The sequence below is a fragment of the Hydra vulgaris genome, chromosome 12 (assembly GCF_038396675.1).
Source record: "Hydra vulgaris chromosome 12, alternate assembly HydraT2T_AEP".
NCBI lineage: Eukaryota > Metazoa > Cnidaria > Hydrozoa > Anthoathecata > Hydridae > Hydra > Hydra vulgaris.
In genome coordinates, this window is record NC_088931.1 from 16,487,039 (window position 1) to 16,499,050 (window position 12,012).

Consider the following 12,012-nt stretch of genomic DNA (forward strand, 5'->3'; position numbering starts at 1 on the left):
CCAGCATAGCAACAATTTTTAGTCTTCACTCATTTAAAAAAATTATACATGAAAATCAAAAACTTATTCTAAAACTCTATTTTAACTGAATGACAGACACTAACTCAAAAGTAGTGTATTGATAATGTAATGGAATTGTTTTTTCTTCCCTTCATATCTACAAATTCATCCTTTTAAGTTGTCAGCTTCGATAGCTACTAAGCTACAGACAATCTACAAATCTGTGAGTCTGCAAATCTGTGAGTCTGCAAATCTGTGAGTCTGCAAATCTGTGAGTCTGCAAATCTGTAAGTCTGCAAATCTGTGAGTCTGCAAATCTGTGAGTCTGCAAATCTGTGAGTCTACAAATCTGTGAGTCTACAAATCTGTGAGTCTGCAAATCTGTGAGCTTTCATTGCTCAGTCTAGTTCAAACACTACAGATTACCTACACCAAATATAACAAAAAATTAATCTGTTGGATAGAATTTTTGGCTAGTGAGCATTGACTATTTTATTATATGCCAACATAGACATTTTTTCATGGTATACACATATGCACAACATCAAAACATTCTTATGCATAAATAGTCTCAACATCTTGTGGCAAAACTTTTTTTGAAATGTTTGATCTCATTCATTGCATTTTCTATATATGATACTACTTTTATGTATTGTTTCATTTTTTTGTGTGTACTTATGTAATAGATCTACGGTTACATAAATAACTGCTGCTTCCATGGAAAAATATGTTTGTTTCTTGAATACTGAGCTAGCTTTAAGAACCAGAAGATAATATAAATCTTATGTATGGATGTTAAATACATCATAGGTAACTTGAAATATGACTGTGTTAGTCAGATATGGTTGAGGGATAAATTTTTATACTGGTTTCTAGTAATACTAGACTATTATACTGGAACATTCAATACTTACTTCGACAACCATTAGCATGTGTGTGTATGTATATGTATATATGTATGCATGCATATATGTGTATATATATGTGAATATGTTAGTGTTTATATTAGTGTCATTCCCCCTCCCCAATCCCCCCCCCCCCTGCTCTACATAGTTTTTGATGTTTGATTTTGAATTGCACAGTGGGCCAGAATTTACTTTTACTGGACATAATTCATAACTAATTTAATATTAGGACTATATTGACTAAAATTTGGCTGAGTAATAATATGATGTTTGCGCTTCTTATGAAGGTGTTATTTTTTTAATTCGTTGCTATGGATACCTAATTTTGGGTAGCAAAAACATTTTACATAAGTATGAATATGAGAACACGCTTTTTAAAAAAGTAAATATATTTCTTATTTAATTGCTATGAATACCTAATTTTGCTTAGCAAAAGCTAAATTTTATTAGTTGTATATGTTTTATTTGTGCTATGTACACTATTTAGCATGTGTTTTATTATGAAACCTTCGTTTTGATCCTCGCTCGCGGAAAGCAAAACTTTTTTCAGTTTAATATGATTAACTATAAATATATAATTAACGTGTACACACTGCTAGATAAACTTGGTTTCCTGTATAAAAATTATATTCTAGCTTATTAGTTTTTCTAACTAGCAGATTTTACAAGCATCTACAGAATTTTTCAAATTTGTACGGGTATTATTGTACCCATGCATTTACAATCACCGAAAATCTTTGACAATGTATGCTACAAAATACAAAATAATTATGTACAATATAATTCAGGCGAAATTACAAAATAAAAGAATGACTTTCTTTTAAGAGTTGCTCGATACCATCTAGAAAATTTTCCTTTTTTTCGGCAATACAATGTTGATGACGGATGTGGATTTCTCCAAACAACCTTCTCCACTCGACCAGAGTATCCTGTCAATTTAAGTGGTATAAAGCAGGTAAGAAACAAACTTGCTTCTTGGATTAAGCTTCTGTTTTCAGCTCACCAGTAACTTGTGTATAAATGTTTTGCCCAGTTGACCCATCAAAACCTACCTTTGAGTGCAGAATTAGCCAATCAAAAACAAACGAATCGATAACATCATGTTGTACTTCCAACAGCCGCAGCACAGTATGATCTACCAAAATTTGCTTGTAAATTAATGCCTTCAGAGTAATCTGTTGTTATCCATAGTTCATGACTAGGCAAACACCTCTCTTTAGCCTAGTACATCATTGTATGGTGGATATAAATTACTTTTTTTGCTATTTGCATTGTTTCTTAAGCGCCGATATTGAGATTTGCTCATCTCATTATCTAACAAAAGAGCTAACGCTTCTTCAGATGTATTCTCAGAATGATCTAGTTCAGCATCTTTGTTATCAGCCAACTTTATTGCTATCTGAGTATCTTTTCTTCTACCTTCTTTCCACAGGTGTGTGCCACTAGCAAACAACAGTTCACAAGAATTTGAAGCTGACGAAATTGCAACTTTTCTTTTCTTTGTTTTTGAAGACGAATCTTCAAATGGTAATGTAGGTCTGCTGAGTTGTTTATCTTTACTCTCCTTCATTAATGTGGCATTAAAATCATTTTCAAGCCAAGCTGAATTCTTCCTAATAAACTTTGCATCGGTTGGTTTACTTCGAGTCCATCTTTTACCATATTCAGAAATAAATAAATGAATTTTAAGGCAAAAAGTTTGATGACACTCAAACTTTTCGCCTTAAAACTTCAAACCATGTTCTTTATTAAAGTTCTATACAAGTATACTGTCTTCTTTTTTATGTATTGACAGACTGTTGAGGCTGATAAACTGGTGAATTTCGTTTCTTTTGACACTCATTAAGCCTAAATAAAAACACCAGTTTAACATGTAAAATGAGTTACCCCAACCAAACCAATTAAAATAGATTATTAAATCCATTTGGTTTGACAAGCGCTTAATTAATAAGAACAAAATTTGAATTACAATATATATACAATATATATATATATATATATACATATATATATATATATATACATATATATATATATATATATATATATATATATATATATATATATATATATATATATATATATATATATATATATATGTTTACATATACGATGTCATATATCCTATATATGTATATATATATTTACATATACGATGATATATATATATATATATATATATATATATATATATATATATATATATATATATATATATTATTGTTCAGTACTACGCTTTGTATGAGTAAGATCGTATTATATTTTTTTCCGCGTTTTTTAAAATTTTGTGCAAATAAAAATTTTTGAGCTAATTACAGATTTTTTGTTAGGTAAGAGAGGTTCAAATGTGAAAGAAAACCAACTAGGCAACATGTCTAGTGGTAGCCATATTTATGAAATTATTAAAGAAAACATATATAAGCTTCAAAATATCTAAGTATAAAAACAAGATGTAACAATAAAAAAAATATTTTGTCAAATAAAAGCAAAAGTTATACAATTAAATATAACATAATTAGCGTGTTTAAAGTTGCTGCAAATATGTTAATTACTTACCAATTTTAGTCAAACAACTTTTAAAATCCAGATAATATATAGAGTTATAATATAATATTTTAAAAAGTGCAATATTTTTATGCAAATGTTATTTATTTCCATCGATTTTTTAAACAACATTTTTCTCTTTATAATTTTTTTTTTCTAATTTACATTTGCGTCTACTTCAACCACATCATTAGTATATTCATTAAAATTTTAAGTGTATATAAATGATTTTAAATTGTTTTATAATATCTATATAATGGTTTAAAATCACTATGACATTAAAATTCTGACTTTAGTTTTTATACTTTTGTCCAGTCACTGGCCACTGTGCATTGGTTTTGTTTACTGTTTTCGTCATTGTTGCTATATTTTATTCAAAATCTGTTTTTTTGATTGGTTCACAACATTCAATCTAGGTATCTATGACGTCGTTAAAGTTTGTATGGTTTTGTTGTTTTTATAATTTTATATATATATTTCTATACTTGTTGGCTTGGGTTTATTTATCCAATAAGAAGTACCAATTTTAGTGACTTATTGTGTTTATAATAAAGTTTAATCTAACATCATTTGATCATTATATCTAACATCACATTGTTAGTGTAGTTGAGTATTTTGAGTTTTCCAATATAATAATTTTCATTATCTAATATTATTATTTATATTTTATTCTATTGTTTTTTGTTATTTTTGTTAAAATTTTTATTTATACCTTATTCTATATATTTATCTTATTTTATTTTTTATATACAAACATACATACATACATACATACACACATACATACATACATACATACATACATACATATATATATATATATATATATATATATATATATATATATATATATATATATATATATATATATATATATATATATATATATATATATGTATTATTTTATATATATATATATATATTTAAATTTTGTTATAGTATTTGATGAATGCACATCTCTCACTATCCACATTATCCCTTCAAAAAGAATAGTGCTTTATAAATTTGGGTGAATTTAAGGTTTTGGCTGTTTGTAATGAAGTCCTTTTTTACTTAGTATAAAGCAGGCATAAAGCAGTATAAAGCAGGCATAAATTGCATGGTAAAGCATAAATGGCAATGATGTTTATCTGACGCAATAAATTAGGTTTTTGTGCTGAGCCACTTTGAAATGCCGGTAATAATAAACACGATTCTGAGAAGTTTATTACTACCACATAAATTATGATTAAACAAAGACATTGTCTTATACCTCCTATCATTTTATATTTATTCATTTTAAATATCGATATATCTGCTTATGTATATTTGTTTTAAAGTAAGTTAAACTTTGTATTTAATGAAGATTTATGATTACTTATGCATCTGTTTTGTTTAAGGTATATTTTAACAATAAACTTTTAAATTTAATTGAGTTGCTTTAATAGCTACTAAGTTTAGTACAGACAAACAGCGAGTCATCAAATTCATCATCAATTCATTGAGTCTTGAGTTATCGTTGTTCTTAATTCAGTTTAATTTCTTTTCAGAGTGCTGAAAAGGATTTTTTTTTAGTTTTTAAAATAATGAATTTTAGTTTTTAAAATGCTGAAAAGGATTTTTTTTTAGTTTTTAAAATAATCTTGCATTTCTTCACAGATTATCACATACTTTTTTTTTCTTAGTTTTTTAATATTTGTTTTAGGTGCCCTAAGAAGACCTATCGGTCTTTCACAGAGCACTGTGGAAGAAAATTTAAATACCAACGTTCACACCAACTTACTTAACAATGGCGCATAATATGCCCAGAGCTCGCTTTGAACCTGGGATCTCTTGCTTCTAAAGTAAGCGCTCTAACCACTGCACCATGGCCACTTACTTAATGTCTTCAAGGATCATCATTTACTACTGACCTCTCATGAAAACCATGGAAACCATATATACTATTGTAAAGTTAGCATCTGCTAGGATTATCTATTTTGCTCAACATTTTCTTACTCATGATTCTATTCTCTAGGTCTATAAATTTCTTATTTGCCCTTGTATAGAATATTATTGTCATATTTGAGCTAGCTTTTCTGATTCTAGATGTTCTCTAGCTGTCTAGCTTGAGATTATCTCATTGTAACGTGGCTTTCTTTTTTTCTATAAATCCATTTGATTGCTGCTCACAATAGCTATAATCGATTGCTCCATCAACCAAAACTCAATCTTGTATGACTTGTCATTTAGCTAAGTTGCATCCTTTTACTAACTGCAACTATTCCTTCATGCTCAAAATACTTTCATTCATCTATTCATCTTTTAATTAAACATCAGTGTTTTGGAATTCTTCCCTGCTTTCATATTTTCCTGATTGATACAATTTAAATCTTTTTAGGTCTTTTATCACACCAACCGCTTTCTTGTTATTTACCTCTCTCTCCTTTGCTTTCAGTTAACTCCTAATTTAATAATGGTTGCTCGCAGCTTTGCTTAAAGTGAATTCATTCAAAAATTCAAATATAAAATTAGTTGCCCTGTAGAGCAACAGCTTTTTTTGTAATTGAAGTTGTTATTTGAAAGGAATAGACACCCCTTACTTCCTTAACATTATACCACTGGTTCAATTTTGACCAAGTTGGCCTGTTAAAAGTAAACCTGTTGGCCTGATTTTGAATAAATCAGCCTGTTACATTTAAACACTGGTTTCAACACATTTAAAAAAATTACAAACTCAAATAAAAAATACACAAGATAAGAATGAAAATAAACAGTAAACGTATTTATGACATTTTCAAATCATAGGTATCAAGTATAAAAAGAATGAACCTTCTCTTCAAAATATGTAACTTTTTTTAGTAAACTTTCTAAAGCACCTTGCAAACACAGCTCCATTACCAAAAACATTTTCTAACAAAAAAAAAAAACAATTTTAAAGGTTACAATTTGTAAGTTTTCAAAATAAAACACAAAATATATAAAAAATGAAAAACAACAAAATAAAAATAAGTTGAATATTTTTAGAATTGAAGTATTTTAGTCAGTAAAGTATTCTGCATACTTTGCTGACTAAAAAAAAAAGGTGGAAAATCTGCTGTTATTATATGGAGTACTAAGTAATGTTTTTTTATTTGAACAAATGTATAAAAAATTTTTTTTTTTTGCATATTTATTTATTTTTATATAAAAATAATCAAACTTATTTTGGGTGGTAAATACCACACTGTAATGAATGTCTTCATATTAATAACAAATCTTCAACGAAATAACTAAAAACAAATATCATTTTCACAAAAAACTTTTCGGTAATCAAAACACATGTATTTTTGCTTATTGATTTGGAAGAAAATAGTTCATACTTTCAATCTCTACTCCTTATCATTTTAAATTGTAAGGTTGCTGTTTTGATCTAAAGAAACAAATAATATGCACCATTAGTTTTAACTATTGTTTAATTAGCTGTCTACAAAGCAAGCACTCTACCACACTTTAAGAACAAAATTCACCAGTATGTGTGACCACCACCAATATGTTCTCTTTATCATCGCAGTTTAGTGAGAATAATAGTAAACTTTTTTTTGTAGTGCTATTTCAAATAAATCAACATTTTTATTACACACATCTTTTATTTTATTTATTACACACACATCTTTTATACCATTTTTTGGTAATAAATATATGTGTTAATCGAATATTTAAAGTTTTTAGTATATGTGATTACTTTTCAAAATTTAAATCAAAAATTAAAGTCAACTATATCACAATAATAGCATTGCAATGTTTTATATTGACATTAATGTAATTGTATACTTACTTATTCATTAGTAGATATTAATAAAATTATAGAGCCTAGCGAAGTCTTAAAAAAAGCAGACATTGTTAAGGAAAAAAAGTTGAAAGAAGAGGGTCATGTAACTCGTGTTAAAAAACTAATACTTGCTGTTGAAGTTGGTCCTGATTGCAATTGAGTAATATTTGGAACTGTTACATGCTGTTACTAGGTAATATACTACATAATATTATTGTAATAAAATATACTTTCTGTATTCCAGTTGTTAAGGTATAAATGTTTTAAAATCATAAGTGAAAAAAACGAAAGCAAATACTGTTAGAAATCCCAAACATTCCATCAAAGAATCTTCAAGATGCTCATTTATTGGAACTTATAACTGTCAAGGCTGTTAAACAAAGAAGATCTAGTGTGTGTGTGTGTGTGTGTGTGTGTGTATATATATATATATATATATATATATATATATATATATATATATATATATATATATATATATATATATATATATATATATATATATATTTGGTCGGGGAATAAGTTCGTTCAGGTTTTTTTAAAGAGCTTTTTTTAAACGAAAAACAATAATTTTAACTTAATAAATTAATCAATTATGTATTTGCCGTTACTGTTTACAACCTCCTCCTACCTCTCGACCAATTTTTTGATGCTGTTCTGCCAAAAATCGCCTGGTCTGGTGTTGAAGAAGTTGTTGAGCCAGTTTTTCAGGTCCTCTTCGCCGTTGAAGTTAACACTCCTCATTTGATTCGACAAGGAGTGGAAAAGGTGATAATCTGTTGGCGCAAGGTCCGGAGAGTACGATGGATGTTGAAGAACTTACCATTCAAGCTCTTGGAGTGCAGTTTTGAAAATTTGTGCAACATGGGGTCTGGCGTTGTCATGGATGCAAGATGACTTGGTCTTGTCAGCCAGGTCTTTTTAGTCGCATAGCCTCATTTACGCAGAGTAGTTGGGCAATGTAGAGCTCCTTGTTAACTGTTGCATTCTTTTCAAGCATTTCTCAGTATATCATGCTTTCCCAGTCCCACCAAATGCATGGTTTTATTCGAGTGGAGATCTTGCTTGACTCTCGGAGTCGGTGTGTCTCCTGGGGCCACCCACTCCTTTCTTTGTTTCATATTGACATACAGGCATTATTTCTCATTTCCCATGACAATTCAGTACAAAAAGCGCTGTTTATGGCTGTGTGTTGCTCGATAGTGCACAAGGTGTTAAGCAGCGATTTGAAGACAATTATCTTTGTTAACTTCGTTAAGCTTGTAAAGCACCCAGACTCCAAGTTTTTCAGCAAATCCCATTGAGTGAAGATGATTGAGGATCATCTTATGATCGCTGTTCATTTTTTCGGCTAATTAACAACTTGTTTGGCAACTATCTTTCTTCAAAAGTGCCTTGAGATGCTCCTCATCAAATTCTGTGGGTCGCCCACTGCAAGGTATGTCTTTAAGATCAAAGTTCATATATCAGTGTATATGTTTTGATACTACTGCTTCTAACACTGGAAAGCACCAAGGAGTTATAATAAGAATGGCGCATGAGCTTGGGCAGCCACTACATTTCCTTGCCTGTAGACATTTTGTTTTAGAAATACATATTACCCTAAGCACAAATGCTTTTTGTCTCAATTTTTTATATTAAATGTGTCCACATCAATTAGGGCTTTAACTTAATTTTAAGGGGCTTGATGGACTGTTTGGAAAGAGATCAAATTTTATAGTCGGTTAAAGTCATCATTTCGCAGATTTTTCTTTTTTCACCTTATTGGTGGCATTAATCCGCTTTATTGGAAGTCTATTTTAGCTTTTGTTACACCACCTGCCTTATGAAGAACTCCTTTGACTATTGCCCATAAAATCTTCAATCTTGCGCTCTTCAGGACGGTTTGGAGGAATCACATCTTTAGAAACATTTTTCACATTCTTTATCTTTGCATCACTGCAGAATTTTTTCAAAAGAGCGTGAAGCAGCAAGATCTGGTCATAAGAGACACCAGTATTTGAGTTTTTTCATAAATGCTAAAAGTCATTCTTTGATGTAGAGATTGGTAGTCAAGGTCTTCTTAGTGACAAAACAAGAAGACTGCATACCACAGCTACAAATTTTATAAACCTTCTTGGAGCTACTTCAGCAATAAAATCATTTGGCAGGCACAGCTGATATCTTGATTCTGCCTTAGTTGTGCTTGTTTTAACAGATGAACATTGCCTGAACAGAGAAGATATTGCCAAAGCATTGTACAGTACACTTCCTGCAAAACCTAAAGTATATCCACTGAAACCTGTTATGGTTAATAAAGAGCTCCTTCACTCTCTAGATTTTGCATAAGATCAGTCTCCATCTCTTAGTCCTCTAGTAACTGAGCAATCTTGGCCTATCTTTGATAAGATTAGACATAGAAAGAGTGAGTTGCAGTGGCTTAAGATTCCTCACAGTTCTATTTTTATCTTGAGTTTGAAATTATTATTAAATCCCTTGATGTGGTTAATGACTCATCAGAGAGGGCCATTAAACTAGTTAAAGGACTGATTGGAAAAACAACCAAATAGAAGAAAAGATAGGATTTGTTCTTGTTTAACCATTTTTACAAAAGAAATAGGCAAGAGGAAAAGAAAACAGATTTAGCATCAAACACAACTAATAGTATTTTTAAACAATAATTTGTTAATAATTAAAAAAAAGTCTAATATTGTGTTAATTTTGTTTTTCTAACTTGTTCTCCTGCAACTTGAAAGAAAGGTATATTAATAAGAGAGCTAATTCATCTTACTTAAGATACTTCACTAAGTTTGATATTTAAAAAAATATAGGATATTTTAATGACTTATTTTTAATTTGACGAATCATAGTGGTTTTGTTATAAAAAAGACCATAGAAATAGGAAAATATTTTTTTTTGGTCTACTTTATTACTTTTTCTACAACTTTATCAGTGTTGAGAAAAAAAATATATAGAAAGAGTGCCTAATTTTTTTAATATTAGTCATTGTGAGAGTAAATATAGAAAAAAAAGTCTAATTCAATAATGTTGAATGGGTCAAAAATGTCAAAAAAGGGAAAAATTGAAAGTATTTGAACTTTGCTTTAATTTAAATATAAAACAAGCATCTGCGCACCTTAAAAGCTTTGCTCTAGTTTGAAAAAATTTTCACCTTAATCTGAACCACCCTAAAAAATAAATAAATAAATATATATATATATATATATATTTATATAAAAACTTTGAACATGCATAGTGATGAGTTGAATATTAAAAACCATGATGCAGCACTTTATTACAAAGTGCAGATTAAAGGTGAGAACTTTATTAAAAAAGCTGTATGTGCAAATTTTTTTTATAGCTTGCATGGATTAGGGAGAAGTAGAGTTCAACATATACAGAAATACTTAATTGAAACTATGGCAGCACCTATAGATCAAAGAGGCAAGCATACTAAAAGGCCTAAATTGTTACCTATGCCTATAAAGCACCCGTTGAATACATCAAGTCTTAAAACAAGATAACCATATTATTCTATTTAAATAAATCCAAATAAATAATATATTTACAAGAAAGTCTGAGTATCAATAAAAAAATTTTTCTATGATTAGTTTAAGATTAGAGTTCCATAAAAAGCATATTGTCCCATATTCTGAGACATTTAATTTGGAATAGTTATATCTGATACTTTCACACAAAGGTTTTTTTTGTAAACGCTTGAGACAGCCCCAGATAATATTCTATTTGATACAATAAACTAATGTGCAAAAATTGGTTAGGAAATTCCAACATTTAAGCATGCCACACATGTATGAAGTTTTCAAAATTTTTCAATTTTATAACAAACAATCTAAAATTATTGTTATACAGTTATACAGCATATTATCAAGAGATTAACAAAATAACAACAAAATGTTTGCCAGAAAATCTTAGTTCAAAGTTTGATGACCATTGATTTCTTGACATCTGGGAATTTTTTTCAGTGTTCAGAGACTACTTAAAACAGTATCTACTTAAACCATTCATCTTTAGTAACAATTTTATTTTATTTGTGGTCTAGTGCAACTACTCTTTCTGCTAAATTTATCAAACTGTCATTAATAAAACTCAATCTAGAAACAATCTACCAAATTACCTCAAAGTCACTATCTTGCTTCCACAAATTAGGTTCATTTTTCAGCAAGTCTGCTGCATACCAAGGATTTCAAAGAACTTCATAGTGTTTTTGGGTAACCAAGTTCACACAGTGTGATGATGCAAAGTTATTTTCCTTAATCTGTAGTTGTTTAAGATAATTTTAAACAGCAACAATTTTTTTTCATTGCCAGAACCAGTTTGAACTTGTTAGCTGCACATTTCAGCCATCAAAAAAACTAGGGTGACTCTCCTGCAAGAATGACTTCCAATAAGTGATGTCAACATGCAAGATATAGTAATGCATTGCAACCTTTTGATCAATTAGAGCAGCTGGATTGGCTCGAACTTCAGAGTTACTTTCAGTGGTGTCAAAAGAAAGTATTGTCATATTTTTAACTTTGTGCTAAATTGGTTGCAGTTTTAAATTGGTTGCAGCGACCACCATATATGCAATTACTTCTCCTGTACCATTAGGGAGTTTAGGCACATTCAAAACCTTTAACACATCAACTGGAAACAAGGATAGGCAAGCAGTCTTTTTTTCAAGAGAGCAATTTTCTGTTCCAATATAGAAAAAGTGGAACACCTTAAATCTCATCACCAAAACTGTTCTTTAACTTTGCTATTGGGTCATCCCTGCATTTTATTCTGCTACACCAGATTAACCAACAATTCAAT

The 12,012-nt window shown here is 29.4% G+C and overlaps 1 protein-coding gene across 1 annotated transcript in view; it reads right to left on the reverse strand.

Moving 5' to 3' along the window:
* LOC100212822 (serine/threonine-protein kinase 33) overlaps window positions 1–12,012 on the reverse strand; it is a 69,666-nt gene that overhangs the window by 25,003 nt on the left and 32,651 nt on the right. Inside the window, exon 3 of the mRNA XM_065812362.1 lies at window positions 6,240–6,320. Within this exon, the coding sequence (XP_065668434.1) occupies window positions 6,240–6,320 (81 nt within the window). The remainder of the gene's footprint in view (window positions 1–6,239; window positions 6,321–12,012) is intronic.